The 25,995-nt window shown below is 43.4% G+C and overlaps 2 protein-coding genes across 6 annotated transcripts in view; both read right to left on the minus strand.

The window, feature by feature from the left end:
* Positions 1-6,348, minus strand: part of QRICH2 (glutamine rich 2) — a 29,309-nt gene extending 22,961 nt beyond the window's left edge. For both annotated transcript variants that reach the window (XM_069482885.1, XM_069482886.1), the window contains exons 1-4: positions 5,033-6,348; positions 4,807-4,881; positions 3,591-3,650; positions 3,107-3,214 (exon numbers count right to left, since the gene is read on the minus strand). In XM_069482885.1, the coding sequence (XP_069338986.1) occupies positions 3,107-3,214; positions 3,591-3,650; positions 4,807-4,881; positions 5,033-5,623 (834 nt within the window). In that variant the 5' untranslated portion in view covers positions 5,624-6,348. The remainder of the gene's footprint in view (positions 1-3,106; positions 3,215-3,590; positions 3,651-4,806; positions 4,882-5,032) is intronic.
* Positions 6,349-7,841: 1,493 nt separating this feature from the next.
* The window catches only part of PRPSAP1 (phosphoribosyl pyrophosphate synthetase associated protein 1), a 29,895-nt gene continuing 11,741 nt past the window's right edge, over positions 7,842-25,995 (minus strand). For 3 of the 4 annotated variants that reach the window (XM_069482888.1, XM_069482887.1, XM_069482889.1), the window contains 7 exons: positions 21,923-22,095; positions 20,147-20,262; positions 19,656-19,711; positions 18,706-18,851; positions 11,966-12,036; positions 11,023-11,169; positions 9,010-9,908 (listed from right to left, as the gene is read on the minus strand). In XM_069482888.1, the coding sequence (XP_069338989.1) occupies positions 9,750-9,908; positions 11,023-11,169; positions 11,966-12,036; positions 18,706-18,851; positions 19,656-19,711; positions 20,147-20,262; positions 21,923-22,076 (849 nt within the window). In that variant the 5' untranslated portion in view covers positions 22,077-22,095 and the 3' untranslated portion in view covers positions 9,010-9,749. Of the gene's footprint in view, positions 7,949-9,009; positions 9,909-11,022; positions 11,170-11,965; positions 12,037-18,705; positions 18,852-19,655; positions 19,712-20,146; positions 20,263-21,922; positions 22,096-25,995 lie in introns of those variants that run through there. The other variant, XR_011234906.1, reaches the window with a different exon arrangement.

A 25,995-nucleotide genomic window follows, 5' to 3' on the forward strand; every position in this document is an offset into this window, starting at 1 on the left:
TACTCCTATAACAAATTACCAGAAAATTCGTGGCTTAAAACAACACGATTTGATACTCTTATAGTTGTGGATATAAAATGTCTAAAATGAATTAGCAGGGTTGTGGACTTCTAGGGGAGAACCCATTTCCGTGCCTTTTCCAGCTTCTAGAGGTCACTTACTTTGCTTAGTTGGTAGCCCCATCCTCCACCTTCAAAACCACAAGATGCTGCCTTTTCCGTCTTTGACCCTCCTGCTTCCCTCTTATAAAGACCCTATAATTACATTGGCACCCCAGGGTAATCCAGGATAATCTCTTTCTCAAGATCCTTAATCATAACTGCAAAGTTCCTTTTACTATGACAGGTGACATATTTATTCACAGGTTCCGGGGATTGGGACATGGCCATATTTGGAGGGCTGTTGTTTAGCCTACTGACATACATATAATGGAAGCCCCAGAAAGAGAGTGGGGAGAGAATGGAGAAGAAAGAATATTTGAATAAATAATGGTCAAAAACTTCCCTACCCATTAAAAACATTAACCTACACATCCAAGAAGTTCAACAAACTCCATGTGGTATAGACTCAAAAAGATCCACACCTGGTCAACATAGTCAAATTGTCACAAACCAAAGACAGAATCTTGAAAGCATCAGGAGAAGAACAACTCATCGTGTATGAGAGATCCTCAGTGAGTTTAACAGCTGACTTCTCCCTAGAAACCATGGCGGACAGAGGCAGTGGGATAACATACCAAAAGAGCTGAAAGAAAATCAAGAATTCTTTATCCAGCAAAATATATGTTTAGCTTTGAAAAATGAAGGAGAAGTTAAAACATTTCCTGATAAGGACTGAAATTATTCATTGCTAACAGGCCTGTCATAAGAGAAATACAAAAGGGAGTCCTTCGGGCTAAAATGAAAGGACATAGACAATAATTTGAATCCATAGGAAAAAATAAAGAACACCCATAATGGTAAATATAAAAGCTAGTATAAATGTATTATTACTTGTAACTCTTTTCTTCTCCATATGATAAAAAGACAACTGCACAATGCAAAAATTATAAAATGGTATTGATAGGCTTATAATATGTAAAAATATTTTTTGTATGACAATAATAGCACAAAGAATGGGGAAGAGAATGGAACTATACTGGAGCAAAGTTTTTGTATACTATCATATTTAAGTTGATATCAATCCAAATTAGACTGTTTTAAGTTAAGATGTTAATTTTAATCCCTAGGGAAATCGCTAAAAAAATGACTCAAAAAATATAGTAAAACAAACAAGGGAATTGATATGATATGGCATATTAGAAAACATTATAATCCAGCTAGGACAGACATCTATAGAACACTCCACCCAACAACAGAATACATTCTACTCTTGTGCACAAGCCGGGGGACGAAGGGGGCGGAGGGCAGGAGGAGGAGGAACGGAAGCATCATCATCATCTTTGGGCATATGAACGAAGTGGTGAGGAACTGTCTGGCTGCCTGTTGGAGTGCACCCTTGGAAAGAGCTGGTTTGTGTCCTTTTGGACATTCAAGTCCTGGAATAGGTATCGACCACTTTAATATTAAACTCCTTTAACTGTGGCTGCTCTAAGTACAGTTGCAGCCTCCTTCCTCAAGATCAAAATCCAACTCCTCTGCCACATCTGGTTAGCCAGATGTGGAATGTTACCCCTCTCTGTACCGACCACACCCCCGGACTCACCACCCTCCCTTCAATCCTGGCTCTCTGCTCATGACGCAGGCAGATGGCACACCTCACGATTGCCAGTCACCACCATCTGCCAAAACCCATAACTGACCTCAACAACACCCAGTTACGAAGTCCTGATTTCATATTTATGCTAAAGGGCCACCAACCATGCAGTCCCAGGTGTACTTGACGTTCTCAACCGGAGGTAATGGAACTCCCTGCTGCTTTCATTCTGGTCTCTGCAATGGATGAACTGGTCACTACCAGAGCTTGTTGTCTTGCTTCTCAAAAGTCTTCTAATATTTATACTTATTCTCATTTGCTTTTGGAATTGTTCATGATTATGATCAATGGTCAAAACACTGATGCTTTCTAACATATGGAGAAGTAAAGACTGTCTAATAGTGTTTATTTATAAGTCTCATGGGTGTCTCCTGCCCACACCCTGAGAAAATGTGTAGCTCACTAAAAACAATACGATTGTGGTTTGTGTAAAGATTTAGGCTTTAAAAAAGGCAGAGAAAGCAGAGGCCACCTTTTTCTAGGCCCTGCCTTTTGTGTTTAGGGTCCTCTTGCAACTCTTTCTGAGGATGGGCCTTAAATTCAGGAAACCATCCTGGAAACTGGCAGGGTGTCTTCTGTGCCAAGATAATATTTGGCGCTCCCCAAGATGGCCACTTGGTGGCACCAAAAGGCTTACTCTTCCCCTTGCTGATCCTGTTTGAGTCACCCAGTCGCACAAATCCAGGGGAAGGTGTGTCAAGACCAAAGGAGCAGCTAAGCCTTGCGTTGAAGGGCCACTTGAAAATATCAAGGATGAAGAAAGGTTGGGGATTTGAAAACGATTTGGTAAACTGTGAACTGTGTCAGGACAGTGTGCTCATGTGCAAAAATCACCATCAGCAAAGGGCCCCTACGGAGGTTTTATTTCCAGGGTGGGTCACTGTGGTCCATTAATAGTGAAGGGACTCATGCATTTCGGGGCAGACTGTAAGGGAAGTTTCAAAAGCCACAAAAGCAAATTAAAACTACACTCAGGTATCATCTTCCATCCAGCCTGTAGGCAAAACTCAAAAAACTGGGTACTGACGTACAGTGCTGGGGGGATGTCAAGGAATAAGTTCTCTCCTGTGCTGCTGGTGGGGTCTAAACTGAAGCAACATCCCTGGAAAGCAATTTGGCAACAGCTAAGGCAGTTCACAGTGCACATTCCATTTCTAGGAATTTATCCTACTCACATATGTGAATGTCGTCTTGGAGCAATTGTTATGAGATTGGAAGAAACATTTAACCGTAATATGGAATTTGTGAAATAAATTATGAATGCCCATATAACAGGACATTGTGCCGTTGTACAAAGGGAGAGGTTCTGGGGAGCCCCACCCAAGACCACCACCCAGACCCACTTGTTCACCATTTGTGAGGCTCTCCAGCCGTCAGCGATTGCTTGCTCCAGCTCTTCCCAGGTGACCATGGTGACTTCTTCACCAGGAACCAAAGACAGCCTCCGGCCCACTATTGTCTGGCAATCACAGATAATACATACACATACACACACACACACACACCCCTAGTTTAATCCCAGGAAGTTTTAGGGACAGACCTGGGCTTACAGGATTAGGGGGGTCCTTCTATGGCCCTGGCCCCAAGGAGAATTCATTGTCTTTCAAATGACCAGCAAATTTTGGGCGACTGGTTCTTTTTCCCATGTGGACCCCAGGTAGAGCTCTGGGCAGGAATGGAAAGGATTTCGCCCTCAATGCAGGGGCAAAGAACCACGCTGGAGGGATGCAGACATCCGGAGGGGGAGTCTGGACACGCCCTGAGAGAGCCAGGCTGAGGACAACCATCCCCCGACCCCTTGCAGGGCCCCTTCCCACAGGACTGGCTGATATTACCAGGAATTCATCCCGTTCTCTGATTAGCTTCTCTAGTTCATCCACCTTCTGGAAGAGCTCCTGGAAGAAGAGTTCAGGGATGAGGGACCCGGCAGCTCTGCCTGTGGCCCTACACACGCAGGCTCATGGGGAGAGCGAGCAAAGGGAGGGTTTCCACCTGGCCGGTAAAGCCAGGCTCTCAGTTCTTTTCCCAGCCAACGAGAGGCAGGGAAGCGGGGGTGCCGTGGGGGCCGCACTTGCGGACAGTGTGCCAAGAGTGAATGCCGCTGCAGGGACTGGAACCTACGGTCCTGGGATGCATTCGACGGCTCACAAAACCTCAAGCACGGCAGGATGACGCCCACCTGGTCTCTCAAGGAAAAAAAGGTACCAGGTACTTCAACAGCGTCTGAATGCCTGTGCTGTTTAAAAAGAAAAGCACCTCAAAAGAACCAAAGCAAATTGCTAAAACTTAAATTGCTCTTTATAACTTATGCAAACCTCCAGAATCTAAGATTAGCTAAAAAACACAAAAAACAAAACAAAAACTTGGCCACACTTTAAAGTTTGAAAAGAAAAGGAGATATGTTTCCCAGAGCAAAAGTGAGTGGTGCTGGAGTCGCAAGGCCCGGGGCGATGCAGGCCAATGGGACCAGCGTCAGGTGTCCCTGGGTGCTTGGCCTCTTTTCCCTCCCGTCCTGCTTCTCAGCCTCCCCCAGGCTCCCTCCCTCCTTGCTCCTCCTTTTTCTTCCAGGTCCAAACCCTGCATCTGGCAAACTCGGCTCTGAGAGATGCGCATGTGCCGTTACCTCCTTGAGTCCAGCTGGCCTGTTTTGTGCTGCCTGCTGTTTGCTGGAGGATACTTATGCTGAATGATTTGTGTGTACTTCTCCTTCCAAGAAAATAAAAGCCCAGGTGAAACTGTCCCCTGCCTGCTTGGGCTTGTGTCATAACCACAGGGAGCTGGGGTCTCACTCTCCATCCTGACTCCCTTGCTCTTGGACTGGCCTTTGTCTTTCAACACAATCTTCTTATTTCTTTATTCTTTTAAAAAGGGAATTCACTCTAAGAACATTCTGAGAAGTTGTCAGCTTCCCTCTGGGGCAGTTCAGGGTCCCTGGGTGTGTGATAAGCGGTGGGTGAACCCAGCGTAAGCAGGGCCAGGAAGGAAGGGTGTGGGGTGGAGCTACTGGGCTCCCCAAGGTGAGGTCTCTGGTGTCCTCCTCTGGGGCCTCACCTCAGGGAACACGTTTTGCTGTGCTTCCTTCAGGGCTTTCACGTCTTCTATGACCTTCGGAAGCAGTCCCATGGCCTGCAAGGTAAAGCACGGGCCACGTGGGACCAGGCTGCACCCAGGCCTGGCGCCCCCTCCGCCCGGCGCCCCGCGCCCCTCCGCGGCAGGTCTGGACTCAGCTCCGGCCGGGGCTGGAGGGCGGCCTGGAGGGGCTCCCGTGTGCGCTCACCTTGGTGGGGCTGATCTCTGCCACGGCGGTGTCCTCCATGGTTTTCGTCAGGCCAACTTGCGCCCTCTCCTGCGACGGCCTCTCCTGCCATGGCATCTCCTGCAATGGCAAGGCCGCGAGCTTCTCCTCCAGCCACTCCAAGTCCTGCCCCCCGGCCTGGGACATGTGCTGCACATGGGTGATGATGCTCTGCACCTGGCTGCCGATGGTCCTGAGCTGCTTGCTCAGGTCCTGCACCTGGCTGCTCAGGTCCTTCACCTGGCTCTCCAGCGCCTGTGGGGCGGGCCTGCTTATGCTCCGCCGCTTCTCCCGGAGCGCGGCCACGGTCGCCGCGGTCGTCGAGGTCGCTGAGGGCTGCTTGCGCAGCTGCTGGGTGCTGATCGAGACCCGCGCGTACTCCTGCGAGCGGCTCGGCTCAGGCGACACGGAGTCGAAGTTGATCCGTGTCTCCTGGAGGTTGAGGTTCTTGAGCATGGCCACGATGAGCGTGTGCAGGGCTGTGAAGTTGACAGCACCCACCTCCGGGGTGCCGATGGCGAGGTCGGCCAGCTCCCGGAGGGAGACCGTGGGCCCGGCCATCGCGGGCGCCATCGTGCGACCAGTCAGGAGCGGCCCAGGCTCCCGGGGGGACAGGCGACCATGCTCCACTCACTCCATACAGCGCCTTGGGGCCTTTCGGGGGCCCTGCGAGGCCCCTGGGCTCAGCCGCGCCCAAGCGACAGTCACAGGACAGAGCCTGGCCAACTTCCGACTCCCACCTGTGGGGAATCAGCGCCCCCACCTCCCCGGCAGGGTCCGGGACGGGGACCCTCCGCTGTCTGCCCGGCCGCCGGCCGGTCTCCGGTCTCCAGGCTCGAGCCTGAGCCCCCCACCCCCTCGCGCCCGCGGACGTTTGGAACGAGAAGTGGCCCCGTTCGTTCGCGCTCCTGTTGTCAGGCCCCCCACCCCACCGGGTGCCCCGAGGATTCTGCCTGAGAACGCGCCTTCGCCAAGAGCCTTCGGAGAGCAAAGGCCACCACAGGTGGGGGCCTTCCACACTCAAAGCGACCCCCAAAGTCACAAGGGGAGCCTCAGCCATGGCCCAAGGCGCCACTACTTTTTATTCTCAATAAACACTCCCAGGCCGGGCTCGGTGGCTCACGCCTGTAATCCTAGCACTCTGGGAGGCCGAGGCGGGAGGATCACTTGAGGTCAGGAGTTTGAGACCAGCCTGAGCAAGAGCGAAACCCTATCTATCTCTACTAAAAATAGAAAGAAATTAGTTGGACAACTAAAAATATATAGAAAAATTAGCCGGGCATGATGGTGCATGCCTGTAGTCCCAGCTACTTGGGAGGCTGAGGCAGTACGATCACTTGAGCCCAGGAGTTTGAGGTTGCTGTGGGCTAGGCTGAGCCCAGGAATTTGAGGTTGCTGTGAGCTAGGCTGACGCCACGGCACCCTAGCCTAGGCAAGAGTCAGAGTCTGTCTCAAAAAAATAAATAATAAAATAAATAAAATAAACGCTCCCAAAAAAAGGTACGAAAGGGCTATGCCCAGGCATTTGCATTAGTGATGCATGTTTTGGGGATGGGGAGTCTAAGATTCAGCTAGACTCCATCCATCCCCTTTACCTAGAAAGAACTGCCTACTCTTGAGGAGCCACTTAAGGATAGATTTAAGGGTATCATAGCAACCACGTTTTGTGGCATTAGCTGTGCCCATTACATAGGGCAGTAGCACATGTCTAAGAGATGCAGTCCTGGGACCTTGGCCCCTTGGGGACAGATCCCATATTTTGTTCAACCAAAGCTGGGGCAACTTGGAAAAGATGCCCCACTACCCAGGTGTTTCCAGTGAGCCACAAGATAACACATCCTTTGTTGTGCTGCCCTAGTCTGATCTCAAAACACATTCATTTAGTCAAGTGCCAGCGCTCAGCTCATTACAGGCAGGACTAGGGGAATCTGATGCCCTCAATAATTGAGGCATGACTTCCCCATACCCAATTCTTCCAGAAAAGGTGTAAATAAAACTTCACAACAAGTGTTCACATGCAGCAAAGCTACTCAAAGAAAAACTATGAATTTGGCTGTACTTTGTAGTTGGCCCTCCTTATCTGTGGGTTCTGCACCCTTGGGAGCTGGGATGGGGTGAAAAACAGTTGTCTGTACTCAACATGTGGACTTTTTCTCTCATTATTCCCTAAACAATACAACTATTTACCTTGTTACATAAATAATCCAGAGATGATTTAAGATACAAGGGAAGCTGCGCATAGCTTGCATGCATATACTACTCTTGTTTTAAGCAGGAACTTGAGCATCCATGGATTTTGATATCCAAGGGAGTCCTGGATCTAATCCCCCCCGATATACTGAGAAACAACTATTATTTTAACAACCTATCAAATTCAGATTTTTAGTGTAGTCCGAGTTGGTACCGTTTATTTAATTGAAGGATTTTTGTTCATTATATTCCCAATACCTGGAGCACAACAGGCCCTCAAGGATTAAGATCGAAAGAGTAAGTTCTGGGTGGGGAGAGGTGGCTCACACCTGTAATCATAGCACTTTAGGAGGCCAAAGTGGGAGGATTGCTTGAGGCCAAGAGTTTGAGACCAGCCTGGACAAGAGTGAGACCCCGTCTCTAGCAAAAATAGAAAAAAAATTAGCTGGCCATGATGGTATGTCCTGTAGTCCCAGCTACTTGGGAGGCTGAGGCAGGAGGATCCCTTGAGCCCAGAAATCTGAAGTTGCAGTGAGCTATGATAACCAAGAGAGAAAGACTCTGTCTCGGGGTGGGGAGGAGGAGAACAAATTGTTCTTTGTACTCTTTTGTGCACTTACGCTCTTACCTTAGAATATGTAAAGGCAGGTCCCAAAGTTAAAGCCGTGGGATGGAGAACTGGCTGTCCTGGAGGCTGACGTGCTAGGCCTGCCCACAGATAAGAAAGATACTTTCTCATTTCTAAGTTCAGTGACCTTCCAGAATAATGCCAGCAGCCACATTACTACATTATGACCAGAATGTCAGCTCCCAGAGTCCTCACGTTGATTTTTATATCCCCGAGGCTTAGTATCTTGCCAGGAACATATCAGGACTCACTAAATACCAAAGGAAATGGCAGCATATTCTAATTCCAGGAACTACTGTATATTCTACTAAATACTTTTGCTAATTAAGTACATTTTAATAAACTCTACCCTTGGAGATATAGGAGAGAAAACATTAGCTGGAGGTATAAATGGAATTTTAGACTTGAAAAGGACCTCAGTTTTCAATTCCACACCTCCTTTTTCACAACTGATGACAGAGGCCCAGAGGGACTAGTCATCTGCCTGATGTTACAAACAAGAAGCATCTCTTCCTTCACTACCACACTAATTATCTGAATGTTTGAGCTCTTTGCTAAAGTTCCCTTACTTGGTCTTCTAACAGTAGCTAACTTATTTGTGTGCTTAAAAAACCTAATGTGTTCAAAATCTTGATTGTGGGTTGGGAGCTTTTCTCGTCATTAGGAAAGGGATAAAAATACCAAGTAAACTTTTCTTTGCCCCACAGAGAAAAAACAATTGTACAAATAGAAGAATTCTGCCTCTCAGGAGCGAACAGAACCAATAAGCAACTCTAGTTCATTTCCCAGCAGACACTCCTCCTTCCTATGACATTTGGTCCTGAATTGGACCAGGCTCAAAGGTATAAAAAGCAATTCTCATTTGCAGTAAGGCCTCCCTAGCAAAGGCAGTGCAAACTAGAACTGTGACGATGGAATTTAAAATGTTGCAGGTTCTAATAATTAATAAAAAATAAAAATATAAATTAAAAAACATGTTGGGAAGGGCCAAGTGCAGCCCTAAATATTAATAATATAATAAACACGAGTATCATCTATCACACAGGAAAAAGGACATTCTATTTTTTCTTTAAATTTAGATTTTAAATATATTATTGAGCAAGGATTTATTAATAACTTCAATGCTCAGGAAGGGGAAAGAACCTGGAGAACGAGACTGACCAGCCATGGAGCTGACCACCCTTTATTCTGTTGTCCATGGTCTTCTGCACAGTTTGGATGTACGACAGTCACCATTCAGTGGAGCAGGTAGGTCTGCAGTGTAGTGAGGACACCAGGGAGACAACAAATTCTTTTATTTGCAACTTCAGAGCCACACAGATACCCAGAGATGGGACACTATTTTCTAATCTGATGTCCTTGGGAGGAGTAACAACATGAATGCTTCGTTGTTTAATGGCTGTAGGCACAGCGGTTTCTGAAAGAAAAACAGGATTCTCTATAAAAGAGGTGAAGTTGACTGGGGGGAGGACAACTGACAGAAACAGTGCAGGCACTCGGCTTCCCTAACCAGCTTCAACACCAACACTCGCGCTTCCCTGCAGTTGCAACAACTGAATGGCCGGTACAGAGCTAAGACTTTATCTGCTTTTAACTCCTCTTCAGTATCAACAAGAGTTTCAGATTCTTTTCAAGAAAGCGTCTATAACTTCTGTTTAAGGAACTGGGATGATGATGGCAGACATTTAAGGCCATGTTATTTATCTATTAGCTCTGTCTTCTTCTTGCCTATCTTAATGCCTCCTACCCACCAATCTTGGTGACAGACTATCTAACTCCAGACTATTTCCGGTCCTCCCTTGCACGTAACTGTGTACATGACTGATGGCACTGCTTTTTACATGTTTTCCTTAGGTGTTCCAGCGTCAAGGCTAGTGAAAGCTAGTCATCCACAGTGATGTTTCGGAAAAGGTAAGCCATGGATTCTCCATTGTGGATTCTTCGAATTGCTTCAGAAAGAATCAGACTGATATCCACGGTCTTGATCTTGGGACACTGCAGCTTCTGTACCTCATGAGGGACAGTATTCGTCACCACCACCTAGTTGTACAGCAATAGAAAGTAAATGCTGTTACTGATGTATGCCCCAAACTGGTTGCTCAGAGAAGCTTATCTAACATTTAGTAGTACCCACAGCCTAAGTTCCAAACTAGAAAACCTTGTTCCACTGAGTATAGCTTTTATAAACTAAACTTAACCAACTTTATGCAAGGGAAAAATTACATGGCTCAGAACATAAGACTCATGTTCTATGAATGTCATGGTCTACATGCAGAAATACTGTGAGCCCCAGCACTATGCAAACTTTCATATTATCAGGGAAGGATTCAAGTCTTAAGAGAAATGCTACCACAGTGTAAATTAAAGTACTAAAGCAAATCTTTATGCAAATAGACATATACAGAGTTGAAAATGGATTCAATGCATCTAACCTTCCCAACAGCAGAGCTTAGCTTAACTTACCCTAAATGTGTTCCAAACACTTTCATCTAACACAAAATCTATTTTATGATGAAGTGTTAGATAGCTCATGTAATTTATTGAATACTGTACGTTACTTCGAAATTGCAATGGTTTCACACCATCGTTAAGCTGAACATAATTTGGGGATGGTCTGTATTTCTAAATACACATCTGCCCCAACAAACTGCTAGCTAGCAAAAGCAACATTTCATAAGTACTCTAGAGAGATTAAGGAATTTAATATTGACTGAGTCATTATATTATTTCCAAAAAATACAGCAGCAAATGTTGACTCAAGCCCTTTAAAAACAGACCTCATTGGCCAGGCGTGGTGGCTCACGCCTGTAATCCTAGCACTCTGGGAGGTTGAGTTGGGCGGATCGTTTGAGCTCAGAAGTTCAAGACCAGCCTGAGCAAGAGCGAGACCCCATCTCTACTAAAAATAGAAAGAAATTAGTTGGACAACTAAAAATATATATAGAAAAAATTAGCCGGGCATGGTGGCACATGCCTGTAGTCCCAGCTGCTCAGGAGGCTGAGGCAGTAGGATTGCTTGAGCCCAGGAGTTTGAGGTTGCTGTGAGCTAGGCTGACGCCACAGCACTCTAGCCCGGGCAATAGAGTGAGACTGTGTCTCAAAAAAAACAAAACAAAACAACAACAACAAAAAAAAACCCACAAACAAAACAGACCTCATCAACAGAGGACTCCTCAATCAGGCGGGGGGCGTCTGCAGACAGGATGCCGTGGGTGGCCATGACGTAGATCTTGTAGGCACCTCTCTCTTTCAGGATCTCTGCAGCAGCCACAAAGCTCTCCACATCGTCAATAATGTCATCCTGAGAGAACAGCATGAGTCTGTATGAAGGAAACACCCTCCATCCCAGTCTATAAAGACACATACCTCTCTGCTCTTTTCTGCACTTGGTTTCAAAGGATTTCTGATGGAAGATCAGAGCTATGTGCCTGGGTCAAAGACCGAACATCCAGAAACGGCAACAGACGTGCCCTGATGGCACCGTGTGTGTCTGTCAGAGAGAAGGGCCCTGACACCTTACAGTCGAGTACATGTGACATTACAGCTAGAGTTGAGGACTGTCAAGATTCATATCCCTATGTCAAATTTCTGATTAATCCCACACAGCCAGTGTCCATTTATTTTCTTTCCCAAGACAAAGTGACCTGAGGGGAAAACTGAAATAAAGTAAGCTACTGCAAAGGACCAGTGCCCCTCTGGCCAGCAAACATAGGCCAAAGCACAAAATGAGTCTGTGTGGGGTCACCTGTTCTTATTCGTGAAAATGGACAGCTCATGTTTAGTTCACCTCGTGGCCCTAAAGCTGCAGGATGATGAAGGAAGCAGGTATGAGGGAACCTAGAACCCATAAGATGACGGTTATGGCGCTGAATTGTCTCATGGGAGGTACTGTGCTCATTTTGAGTGTAGGTTATACTTTAATCCTTGTTATCTACATAAAAGTTTCTGCTTCTTATCCTGAGGGAGTTTGGGTGAGGAAGGATAGATGGATCCATTTAAATTTATCATTTCTAGAAACACAATCCCAAAGTGGACAGCCCACTGACCGATAGCCAGTAGGCTCATCTTTGCACGTGAGGGACGACACGTAACCATACCACTATGATCGCGATGCGGCCTCCAACATCTCCGACGACAGTTATTGGTGGCTTCTCTTTGGCCATCATCACTAGCAAAACAAAACAAACCACAAGATCCCAGTTATTCCTGTATCACTAGGGTAGATGTAATCACCACCTCACTCCTTGGAAGTGGGGGCAAAACCACTGCACAGACAGAAAAAAACCATGCAGATTCCTCCTCAAGGATCTGGGGGTGTCTCAGAAACAGAGCAGCCCTGGCCAACAGAAATAGAAGGTGAGTCACGTGTCACTTTAAATTTTCTAGTAGCCACATTAAAACGTAAAAGCAAACAGATGAAACAGATCTTATTTCACACGATATACCCAAAATATTATTATTTCAACATGTAACTGATATAAAAGAGATATTTTTACATTGTTTTACTATTAAGTCTTTGCTATTTGGTGTGTGTATCATTTCTCAGTGGAGACGAGCACGTTTCATGAGCGCGGCAGCCGCCACAGTGCACAGCACAGGCTGGAAAGACGGAGCAGCGGAACGCGGAAGGTTCTGCCAACGTGACGAAGCTGCACTGCAGTGCCACAGGTGGGACAGCTCCTGCCGAGACTGACAGGACATGCAGAAGAAATGCCGCTCTGCAGAAAACTAAATAAGGAATGGTTGCCAGATCAAGAGATGGTTTTACTTGATTCTCTTCCAAAGTCACCTTATTTTGACAATGTAACCTTATTATCAGATAACTGCACTCCACTCATAATCAGAGTTTCTTCAAAATCAGGAACAGGAAGACAACTACAAACCCATCATGTTTTCCTAATTTAATTGGTTCTTAAAGTAGAGGCTTCTTATCTCACTACAAAATCTGCATCTGGAAAAGGCCCTCAGTCTACAAAGCAACTACAGGAAAGAGAAAGGAAACAAGAACTCACCCTCAAAAGGAGGTTAGTAAACTGAGAGGAAACCAAAGACTATTTCTATAGAATAGGCTAAGTATTCTACTTTTTTTGAAAACTTTTGATTATTCTGAAATATTTATTAAACTAGCAATGGGGAAAGGGAATAAAATTCAGGGTAATTATAAGTTTAGTGATTATCAGCAAACAATCGATTTTAGCTGATTACCACCTATAAGCACTGTATACCTCAAAGAATATGTGTTTTTTTCTGTTTACTAGCATATTAGCTGACTTGAAATTCAGCACTATTTTACTGGAAAATTTCTTTTTTTTTTCTTTTTTTATTTTTATGGGAAAGGCACAGACCACAAAAGCATCTGTGGCCTGGGCTCTTCCAAAATTGTATTTATTTTTAGAGGCAGAGTCTATTCCATTGCCCAGGCTGCAGTGCAGTGGCACGATCATAGCTCACTGCAAGCATAAACTGGGCTCCAGCAATCCTCCTGCCTCAGCCTCCCAAGTAGATAGGGCTACAGACACGCATCACCACACCCAGCTATAGAGACAGGGTCATTATGTTGCCCAGGCAACTCCTGGCCTCAAGCAACCCTCCTGCGCTGGCCTCCCAAAGAGCTGGGATTGTAGGTATGAACCACTGCAATCAGCTGAAATTTCAAGGGACATGTATTTCCTGGGTTTGCATCCTAGGGACTCAGGCAATTTCTTGAATGTGGGCAAGTGGAGAAGGCTCTGTATATAAAATCACCTAACAGGGGAGTGGGGGGATTAATAAACATTAGGAGCAGCTTCCTTGGATTTCATCTTTAAATTAAACCATGTAGGTAGGTGGCTATGTTGACCTACCCGCTTCTCAAAGAGATGTGGTCCCTTTTCTTGACCATTTTTCTCTGTAAAAAAAGAAAAAGATTGCAAGCCAATACCCCTCATAAAAGATCAACAGAAATTCAGCTCTAGTTTGATGCAGAAAACATCGTAGTATTTGTGTTTACTTTTCTGCAACCCTACCTCCCCCAAAAACTATTAGTTTGAAATGAAAAACCTAGGCATGCCCACGATCGAGGCTTACAAAGGCTAAAAGAAAGCCTTTCTCCTCAGTATACTTGTCCCTGTCTTTAGGACCTAGATAGAACTGAATACATAATTTGGTAGTTATTATAAAACACAGACTTTATTACTGGGTAGAGGAAAATGACTAGTACCTCACAGGCCAATAATTTTCTAATAGCTTACCTCAAAAGTAAAACACTAAAAATTCCAGTTTTTCATAAAAGTATGTATGTACTAACAGTCAAGAATAAAGGGTGCTAAAACTATTTTTAGATTCAGCTCTCTTTTTCCATCTTGTCAAACAAAATGAATAAAGTGAATTTTATTTATGAATAAAGTGAATTACGCAACATTGTGAAAACTACATCAACTGCAGTAACAATGTCTTCAATTCATTGATTTGCAATGTTCTTGTGAAGGAAGTAGGAAATTGTCTTTTGATTTAAAAATTAGCATTTTCCATGGCCGGGCGCGGTGGCTCACGCCTGTAATCCTAGCACTTGGGAGGCCGAGGCGGGCAGATCCTTTGAGCTCAGGAGTTCAAGACTAGCCTGAGCAAGAGCAAGACCCCATCTCTACTAAAAATAGAAAGAAATTATATGGACAACTAAAAATATATAGAAAAAATTAGCCAGGCATGGTGGCGCATGCCTGTAGTCCCAGCTACTCGGGAGGCTGAGGCAAAAGGATTGCTTGAGCCCAGGAGTCTGAGGTTGCTGTGGGCTAGGCTGACGCCACGGCACTCACTCTAGCCCGGGCAACAGAGCGAGACTCTGTTTCAAAAAAAATAAAAAAAAAATTAGCATTTTCCAAGTAAAATAATGCTGCATTTACAACCATCCTTAGATTACAAAAGGATCAAGCATGCTTGCACACAAGCATGTGCACACCTTCACTCTTTTCCTGGAATCAATTAACCAAACCTTCCTCTGCTAAAATAAACAGCAAAAAGGACTATGGAGAATCATACATTCCTTACCCATTTTGATCTTGGTCTATTTTTCTGGTTCAATGGAGCTTTATCAACAGACGTTAAAAAGAGATACAGGTCTACAGGAGAGCTAGAACTGAATTCACAACCCTACCTACGTGCAAACAAGTCAAAATTGACATTTAACAGGTGCTCAAGAGGAGCTAGTACCTGTTTTCACTTTAGGGGTGAAAACCACATCTTTTTTTTTTTTTTAATTTTATTTTGAAATTAAGATTCACAAAAAGTTAAAAAGAAATATACAGGACAGTACCATGCACTCATCATCCTCCTCCCCTAATGTTAACCTCTTGCATAACTGTAGTACAGTATCAAAACCAGGAAATTGACATTGGCATAATCCACAGAACTTACTCACATGTCATTGGTTATATGTACAGTTGTTTGTGTATAAGTGCTGTATATAGTTCTATGCAAGAAAACCACATCTTCACTTGGAAAATTAACAAGCCAGGAAAAGCAAGCCAGAAAAGGTGACTTCCTCTCACTTTTATAATCTAAACTCTTAACTTCCACCACTGTGGAAAATATAGAACAACAAACTTTTTCTTCTTTTTTAAGAGATGAGGTCCTTGCTCTGTCGCCCAGGCTGGAGTGCTGTGGCACGATCATAGCTCACTGCAGCCTTGAATGCCTGGCCGCAAGCAATCCTCTTGCCTCAGCCTCCCTGGTAGCTGGGACTATAGACATGAGCCACTGCACCTGGCCTAGAAGAGTCTTTAGTGGAACCACCGACACACTATCTTTTCAGGTTCATTAGATGCCCCTGCTGATTGTCAGTGAGGTATCGAGTCTACCTTGTAAAATAAAAAAAAACTTGAAGGTTTCACTCCTTCATTCCTACAACCTCACTTTTTTTTTTTTTTAAGAGACTGGTTTCCCAAACTAGAGTGTAGTGGCCTGATCACAGCTCACTATCACCTCAAAGTCCTGGGCTCAAGCGATTTTCGTGCCTCAGCCTCCCACGTAACAGGGACTACAAGCGCACACCACAATATCCAGCTAATTTCTTTTTTAATTTTTTGCAGAGACAGGGACTCACTATGTTGCCCAGGCTGGTCCTGAACTTCTGGACTCAAGCAATCCTCCCACCTCAGCCTCCCAAAGTGCTGGGATTCCAGGCATGAGCCACCAAACCTGGCCATACAGCTTCCTTCACTTCACTTAATAAATTACTCTGAAACAGGGTTTCTCAACCTTGGCACATTTTGGATGGGAAAACAGTTTGTCACATCGTAGGATACTGAGCAGCATCTCTGACCTCTACCCACTAGAGGCCAGTAGCACCCCACCTCCCCCTGGTTGTGACAAACAGAAACATCTCCATTGCCAAATATCCTGGTGGAGGGGGATCACCCCTAGGTAAGAACTGTTGCTTTAATAAAAGAATGGGTTTAAGAAGTTGAACAGTTCATCAAGGGTGAATATTCTCATAATCGTAACATAAGATACTATTGATTACAAAGGGAGAAAAAGTAACTTTGCAGTAGGGAAACCCGCCAGATATTGCCTTAACCGACTGATCAGAATCCACACATCAACAGTAACAGGACACATCACGTGTCTCCTGTGATATTCTTGCCAAAGCTGCATAACCTGAATCTAATCATGAGGACACAATAAACAAGCCTCAATTAAGGGATAGTCTACAAAATAACTGGCCTGTACTGTTCAAAAGTATCAAGGTCATAAGAAACAAAGAATAAAGGAGCCATTCCAAATTAAATGAGACTAAAAAGAAACGACAATTGAATGCAATGTGTGACCCTGGATTAGGTCCTGGACCAGAAGAGGAGGTTTTCCTTTGCTCTAAAGGACACTGGTGGGACACAATTGGTGAAAATTGAATAAGGTCTGTAGATTATAGTATTGTAACAATGTTAGTTTCCGGAGTCTGATAATTATACTCTGGTTGTGTAAGAGTGTCATTTTTATAAAATATACACTGAAGCATTTAGAAATAAAGGGACATTATGTCTTCAATTAACTCTCAAATGTTGCAAAAAATAATAATATGTACATAAATGTTAAATTAAGGGACGCTTAGTGAAGTATATAATGGAAATCTGGAAATTTCAACTTTTCTGTAAGTCTGAAGTTAGTTCAGAACAAAAAGCTAAACAAAGAAGTGTGGATTCTGGAGCCAGCTGTCTCATTCTCAGACCTGGCTGTCTCCTGGTCAGCAGAAGGAGGGATAATAAAGTCCCCACACGGAGAGTTCCGTGAATGCCAAATGCAATGATCTTCTAATGTGCTTAGAATAGCTCTTGGCATGTAATAAGGGCTCGACAGATGTTCATTATTATCGGAGCTTTGTTTTCCTAGCCAAAGATTGAAAAAAACCTGTAGGTCCACCAACAGGGAACTAATTAAATAAATTATGGAATATTTATAAAAAAATAGTATGACGCTAAAAAAGACATAAATCTGTATGTACTCATAGGGAAGGAGCTACTGAATGGAAAAAGGAAGGAGCAGAACATGTCTAATGCACTACCATTATGAGACAAAAATAAATATGTATTTTTATACTTAAAACCTCTGACTGGATACACAAGAAACCAAACGCACTGGAGAGATCCGAGTGGCTGGGAGGTTCTGTACTGTAAAGGACTGTACTTTTGGCCGGGCGCGGTGGCTCACGCCTGTAATCCTAGCACTCTGGAAGGCCGAGGTGGGCGGATCATTTGAGCTCAGGAGTTCGAGACCAGCCTGAGCAAGAGCGAGACCCCGTCTCTACTAAAAATAGAAAGAAATTATATGGACAGCTAAAAATATATATAGAAAAAATTAGCCGGGCATGGTGGTGCATGCCTGTAGTCCCAGCTACTTGGGAGGCTGAGACAGGAGGATCGCTTGAGCGCAGGAGTCTGAGGTTGCTGTGAGCTAGGCTGATGCCACAGCACTCACTCTAGCCTGGGCAACAGAGTGAGACTCTGTCTCAAAAAAAAAAAAAAAAAAGGATTGTACTTTTGAACTTTGAAATATGTGAATGTATTACCTATTCCAGAATTTTAATTATGAAATCCTCAAAAAATAAATAAAATGCTTATACCAAAAATTTAAATTAATTAGAAGTATATCACAGTACTTGTTTCTCCTATATAACAACGTCCAAAGTTGAAAATAAAGCAATAGGAGATTTATAGGGTGAAAAAAAATCAGAATGTTTATACCTTAGATAAGCACCTGCCTGCGTGCACTCATGCTAATACTTCCTCACCCTACTAATTCCTGTATATTTCTGAGCCATGGCAAATAGATACAGATTTTAAAGAGAAATAATATCCCTCCTCTGAAAACCTTAAACATATCTTCCAGTACAGGATGCTTAGAGTTATCCCCACTCCAAAGTCCATGAAAGTAAATAGCTTCCACACTGCTGGATTAGTAACAGCAAGCTAGTCGGGTACGAAGTCCAAGGGATATACTGGTAAAGTAAGTACTACAAGTTATGTGATGGCCAAAGTCTGGAATTTGATCAATGGCTGCTATCACCCAGCTTACCAAAATATAAAAGCTTAAGATTTCATACTATGACACATAAAATTTTTGTACTAAAGCTAAAACTATTTAATGCTCTCTAAATGCTACCCAGATTTCAACTGTCCTTACACAGTCTGTAAATGTGCGTAACACATACAATCTCCCTTTACAAAAGGGAAAACCAAACATAACATTATTCAATCATTTACAAACAGCAAGACAACAATATACCTACATAGGTGTTAACACAGAGCCATTCCCATTACTTAAAAGTTTCTTCAATTTACAAATACAAACACAGAGCTAATCTTACATGGCAACTCCAGGCCCGGGTGCACAGTAGCATTTTTGACCATGGGGGGAGAATGGCGACCATCGTCCATGTCCAGTTCTGTGCACTGAGCTTCCCCGTGGATGACAGCCAAACCCAGACGCAGTCTCTCAGCATAGGACTGGGCCCTAGGAGGACAAAGGGAAACAGTGAAACTGATGGGAAGAAAACCCAAGCATCACCATTTCATCACTTTATTAATCATAAAATGAATGTATCATTCAACCTTTCAGGGACATACAAAAGAATAATTTATATAAATCAGAATGTGAGGCCTAGGCCAGAATGCAGATGCCTCAAGGGCACATGAGCTGGGATCTGGGCTAATATCTGATTTTAGATCATTCTGATTCTGTCCTTTGTCCAATATTCTAACAGTCAGCTTCAGAAGAATGAACTCTGTTCAAAAAGCTGTCTCAAGGCTGGGCGAGGTGGTGTGTGCCTATGGTCCCAGCTACTTGGGTGTCTGAGGTGGGAGGATCGCTTGAACCCAAGAGCTTGAGGTTACAGGGAGCTATGATCACACCCACTACGCTCTAGCCTGGGTGACAGAGGCCCTGTCTCTTAAAAAAAAAAAAAGTAGTCTCAAAAGCCATTGTCTGAAAAATGTTCATAGATAGATTCACTGTTCTCCTTTTCCCGAGTACTTGAAGAAAGAACTTCACTTTCTCCCAGAGGAAAGCTGAGCAATTCAGAGATCCACTAGTGGTGTTTGGAGGCTAGAGATAAAGCTGTGTGTGGCGTGGGGTAGGAGAATGACACAGGGGAAAGCTCGAGCCAGTGAGCCTCTACAGGCCACGTTACGACAGCCCCTGGATTCCAGAACAGCTAATTCTGACTTCAAAAGCACCCGAAAGGGATTCTTTTTTTTTTTCTATTAATACACATCAGGCAAGAAAAATGGGATTCTTATAAATGTCTGATTTCCTTACCTTTTTGCAGCATCAGGAGACTTAGCTACAATGACTGCATTTCTGTAATTTGGAATCTAAATTTGAAGGAAAAATAGAAAATACTGAAAAGTTATCAAAAAATAACACCTAGTTGCTGCTGTTTGTCCTCTTATAATAATGATCCAAACTAGCAATCAAATGTGCTAGCATTTCAGTCACACATTTTAAATTTTTCAACATGTATCATTTAAAATCATTGCAAAAAGTATTCCTACATCAAGAAGAGAAAAAAATTCTTATCTTAGAAAATATAAGCAAATTGCTAAAGATACTTAAAGGAATTCTGTTTCTACTGTCTTTTAAAAACATGATCCTCCATGACAAATGCGGACCCTATCTGGCTGCCTCAGGCGTTAAGACTTAAGGGAAAGATCATTTGATGTGCCTTTCAATATTGAAATCTGGTGCCAGAGAAGAACTAAATAGGATCTCTTTTGAGGACAATGGGGTGTTTGCTCGTGGCTCCTCACTTCTTCCTGGATATACTGAAGCAGGAAAGGTGAGGCTCTAAGGTTGTCCACGGGAAAGCTGAAAAAGCCTTGTATTTCCTTTTGATGAAGATCCATAGTGATAATGTGAGTTAAACCTGAAATTTTAAAACAAAAAATTACAAAGTTCACCCCTACAAGTTAATGGCTACAGTGGACGCAAACTAGGTGCTTAACTCCTGCTTCCTACCAGAAGATGGAAGACAGGGGACAGTGTGACCATGGGCAGTAGTTACAGACTTTACTGCTAACCTCAGTAAAGCTTAATGTGAAGCAGCCTCTACCCTTCCACAGAGACAAAGAGCTAAAGCCAAGAAAAATGTCCCCTCCTCTACTGTTACTGATTACTGGCTTCTCCTGAAAATTAAGAGAAAAATCAAGTGGAAGCAAAAATATGAAAATGGAATTAATAAATACCAAAGTAATAGGCGTAAAAAACGGTAAGGCCTTGCATAAAGAACCTCAGGAGAAACGTGAAAGGACTGTAGCCTTGGCAGAAAGGAGTGAGAAGAAAAGCAAAGTAATAGACATGTTAGAAGAAAAGGAATTTACGTAACACAAAGATAAGATATTGAAGTTTGGAACAATTTCTGCATGTGATAAAAACGGTTCAAGAAGTATTCTTACAGAAAACCAACGAAGACTATTCTTATAACCAACAGTACTAAGCAGGGAAAGGTGCATAAATAAGTACACTGCAAATGGCCAAAGGTCACTGCAAAACTCCCACAGCAAAGAACGAGTATTCCTTGTTCTTTCTAAAAACATTACACCTTTTCAGAGAAAATGAAATTCAAATACAGCCAGCCCTCTGTATGTGTGGTTATCAAGCAACCACGGATGGAAAATGTAGTTAGGCCTACAATGGCTGTGTATGTACTGAACACGTAGACTTCTTTCCTTACCATTATTCCCTAAATAACACAGCATAACAACTACTTACACAGTGTTTACATCAGGTATTATAAGTAATCTAGAGATGATTTCAAGCATGCAGGAGGATGTGCATATGTTATATGCAAATACTGTGCCATTTTATATCAGGGACTTGAGCATCAGAGGGTTTTAGGAAGGGGAGGCAGTGGGCCCTGGAACCAAGGCCCTGAGCATACTGAAGGAAGACTGTATGTTTCTTTCTGAGGACCCCAACATGTGTTAGAGTTCTTAAACAAACATAAATAAAAACTCAATAATTATAAAATATTACATTTGATTTATAGGTACGCCACTGCTGTGTAAGGAGAATAAAAGCAATGGTAATGAGCTGCAATACAGAAAGGCAATGGGGGGGGGGGGGGTGGGGGAAAGAATATATAAACTGAAGAAGTAGAAAAAGAAAAATCTAATTTTAATACTATGGACATAAACAGAATTTAGCTAACCAAGGCAAATACACAAATCTGAAGCTCAAAAGATCACATAAGAATGTCGAGACTGCCAGCTAAAATTTTAATGACAAGATGAAGTAGAGAAGAAGTGAAAGAATGATAAAAAGTCCATGATTAGAGAAGAATAGAAAACACAAAACAATGGCATTCTTAAGACAAACAGAAAAAAAAAAAAAAATTTATAACTAAGCTCACATATCCCTAACCAAAACTGTACAAAAGGAAACAGAAACAGATAGGAAAAAGTAATCAGTGAGCAACATGTAAAGAAACTGGGTCCCAAACTAGGTATCTGAGGTATGAACTAATCTCAACTAGGAAAGAGGCCTGAATGATAGTGCCAGAAGCCCAGGTCTCCGTCCACACCCACCTGCTTTCGCCAGCATGGACGCCAGGAGCTTGCACACGATGGAACCCCTCTTCCTCATCTTGCTCTGCTTACTGTAGGGGAAATAAGGGATGACTCCGATAATATTCCTGGCACAGGCAGTCTTCAGTGCATAAGCCATGATCAGCAACTCCATCACAGCTGTGTTCACATCTCTGAAACAGTTAAAATATTTGTTTTTGCATTAATTCCATTTATTAAGCCCTAGAAAAGATCTCAGCTTCAGTAATTTAACACGGGCTGTCTAGACGCGTGTTACGGGCATTTTACCAGCATACTAGCTTATGGCGGTACCTCAGGAATGCTTACCAAATCTTCTTTTTAGCTGAGTAAGCTCCAGTTTTCATCTGTAGTTACTCACATGCACAGCACAGTTAACCCACTCTCCCTCTGCCTGGATCTCTGTGTCATATCCAGTTACTACGGTGGCATACGAAGCAACTGCTGATGACCAGGGTCAGTCAACACCTGCTGGCAACCTCCAGGAATTTAGGCTCAGGCCAGCGTGAATGCCAAGGGAAACCCACTTGCCCTTCTATTTAGCTGCCATTAACAAAAAGATTTGGTACTCTTTTTTTCTTATGGAGGGGAAGTGGTCTTGGAACTTATTTTCAAAAACCTTTCCTGTCCCTTCTTTCCCTGAGATAATACAGATTCCTAACAAAGATTACCCAGATGGACAAAAAATGGAATATGCATCTGAAAGTTATTCAAAGGAAAACTATTTCCAATGATAATGAATATGCATTGCTAGCTTTTGCCAAGGCTTATCAAACCTAAGGTGGGCTCTGCCTATAAAAAGGACGAGAGCCTTGAAATCCTTTAGGATGCTCTTCCAATGCCCCACCTCTCACTTTAGCCTCCTTCCTGGATTGTCCACATGTCCTCAAACACCTGCTCTTTGAGGGTCTGACTGTGTCTCCCTTCCCTTCCCTGTGTCGTCAGTTCATTCCCACAGGAGGAGCAGCTTCTCCAGGTGCCGGTTCTGGAACTGACGTGCAGGAGGGATGCTGCCCTGATTACAGCAATGTGCAGAGCCCGCCATCTACGTGGCCGAGACCAGTGCTTGCTGAGTAAGTGGCTGAAGGAAACACTCATCAAGACATGCTTTCTAGCTTGAAGGATAAACAGCCACCTCCTCCCATTCTCTTCCAATTTATCTTTACACCTCTCCGTAAGGCAGAGTGTACGCGAGAGTGAGCAACCGCAAGGACGTCCTTGCACCTGACAGTGGTTCCCTCTCCCACGTTCAACTCCTGGAACTGGCAGCCTCACCTTCGTAATTTGGATTTCTCACAAATATTGCAGGGTTCTGTGATAAAAACATCTCTCCCCAAGGGTAGGTATGATTGATTCAGGGCTCAACTTCAAGACAACTAAGACATTCCTTTGGGACTGCTAATAAGTTCCATTATTTTCCAGTTATTTTTTTTCCTCTGAAATAAATTGGAGCATTTTTCTTCCTCATACTTCCAAATTAACAATGCCAAGTCTGGCATCAAAAGGTCAGAAGATAAAATCTTTTGGTGTAACCAGGACAACAATTATGAAACACTTTTAAGGTACTTGGGAATTCATAATACTCGGTCAATTTCCTTTCAGCAAGTTTTTTTTTTTTCAAAGTTAATATAAAATTTATCTGGGCCAAGGCTGAGGACTGTAGCCTGGGATACATGGCCAGGTTACCTTGGAGGGTGCTCCCCCATTCAAAAAATATTTCATCATCCATTCAACAAATATTTATTGAGCACCTTGAGTCATATATTGTGGTGGGTGGGGGGATAAAAGAGTAAGCAAAGCACACTATCCCTGGGGGAGGCCAGAGACATTTGGGACCCCTCAGGAGGTGACCACTCATCCCAAGAAGGAACCCATCTGACTCACATAAGAACGGTCCCCTTCCCAAAGGCTTAGACTGTATCCCACAGAGGGGACGGCCTCCCTTCCCACGCCAGATCATCTAAGTCTATGCCTTGTGAGCTCTTGAAGGCTAAAGTGGAAGCCTGCATAGCACTGAGACGATGGCATACAATTCACTCAGGTGTCCTTATCTAAATTTAACAGCAGACATTATACATACTACAGCAAAAGTTCTCTTCCATTTAAGGACTGCTGGTCGGTCAACTTTAGAAATAAAATTAAAGCATAGCTTAACCTTCCACTTGTATGATACTGTGTGGTACTATAAAAGCTCCGGCGGAGATGGCTTTTTTTTTTTTTTTTTTTGAGACAGGTTCTTGCTGTCGCCCAGGCTAGAGTGCAGTGGCCCAATCACAGCTCACTACAGCCTTGAATTCCTAGGCTCAAGTAATCCTCCTGCCTCAGCCTCCTGAGTATCTAGGCTACAGGCATGTGCTTCCACACCTGACTAATTTTTAAAATATTTTTAGAGAAAGGGTCTTACTATGTTGCCAGGGTGGTCTCAAACTCCTGGCCTTAAGTGATCCTCCCACCTCAGACTCCCAAAGTGCTGAGATCACAGGCGCGAACTGCCATGCCCTGCCTGGATGTGGCTTCTTAAGCCAGATCCCAATGACAATAATACGCTTAGAGTTGAAGTTAATTTGGTAGATTCTGAAAGTATATCTGTGTGCATAGTAGGCTTTTAGCAGGTTTTGTCAAAGCATTTGTAATACACAAGTATATATCATGAGGTTTGGAGAACACACCACGAGGGAGGCCCAGATAATCAGGTATTTATGTAACAAGATGAACAGTTTTTGATAAGTCTTGATTTTAGGGTAACTTTCATTAATGACCAATTTCCCACATGAGGTTTTTATTTTCCACTTAATCTTCTTCCTGATGACCTATGCCAATGGATTCAACATCCTCCAGCCCAAGGCTAAGGAAATCCTCTCCCACATCTCCACCCCACCTCCACCCCTTATTGGTCCGGAAAGCAACAAAAGGGCCTTTGTCACACTGGCTTTACCCATTTACTGACAGGACACTGGACGAATTGGACACCAGGCAGTTACACTGTAAGCCAGCAGGGTGAAGAGAAATTGGCTGGCAGTCTGCTTTGTTTGTGGGTTCCTAAGAATGTTCCAAAGTATAGCCGGCTAGTTCCTGTAGTCTGTATCTAAGCAGGACAATCTTAATTGCTTTACCAACTATTTTTCTTTTCCCTAAGATAATCATGCCCTACATTAAACTCAGAACTTACAGCTCTATCAGTTTGGACAGGTAAAATCTAATGTGAAGTGAGGAAACAGGCACAGCAATACATCAATTAAACTGCCCAGGCTTGCAGAAGATAGACCAACACCATAGTTGGACGTCGTGGGAACATAATGGGGTAAGCATTCCCCTGCCCAGGGGTAAGTATTACCCTACCCTCCAACAATTAATCATCGGCAGCAGACAAATTATAAATGCTATTTTAATGAGTCTTCTTATTTTACCTCAAATACAAGAACTTGTACATAAACATGAAAAATACCCTTTAAAGTATACTTTGTAAGCTTCATATTTTACTTAAGTATAACATGGTATATCTGGAATTTCCTTGAGTACCACAACAGTTCAATTATCCAACATAATCATTTCATTCAGAATGGCTTTTTGACATGTCCAAAAATTAAATCCATCCTCAACAACCAAAAATAATTTACCATTATTGCAGTAGTGAAAGAAATATGTTGCAAGTTTGGAAAGTGGTTTCAGTTGTTCCAAAGCTATTCTGAGCAAAACAGCACCAAAAAAACCGAATACTTATGATCTCAGGACAACAGCTCTGAAGGCAACTAAGCTTACTTGAACGTCTAAGCTTTGGTCTGTTCGTCTACAATCGGCTTTATTACAGTACCACTGGGAAGAGAATTGCGGCTTCCAAATAATCTCAACACAAGTACACACACAGGAACTTCGCCATCTTCAGGATGGGGTTCTGGTTTTCAAAAGTGCCCATTTATACCCATGTTCCTTTTTCGAAGGGAAGCGGCCTTTCCATATGTTAAGACATATATGTAAAATTGTCATTGTTTCTCTATAAGATTCACTCTTTGCTACAAGTCCACGAAGTGCTCCTTCTTCCTTTGGTCAAATTTTCT

The sequence above is a fragment of the Eulemur rufifrons genome, chromosome 9 (genome assembly GCF_041146395.1).
Source record: "Eulemur rufifrons isolate Redbay chromosome 9, OSU_ERuf_1, whole genome shotgun sequence".
Taxonomy (NCBI): Eukaryota; Metazoa; Chordata; class Mammalia; order Primates; family Lemuridae; genus Eulemur; species Eulemur rufifrons.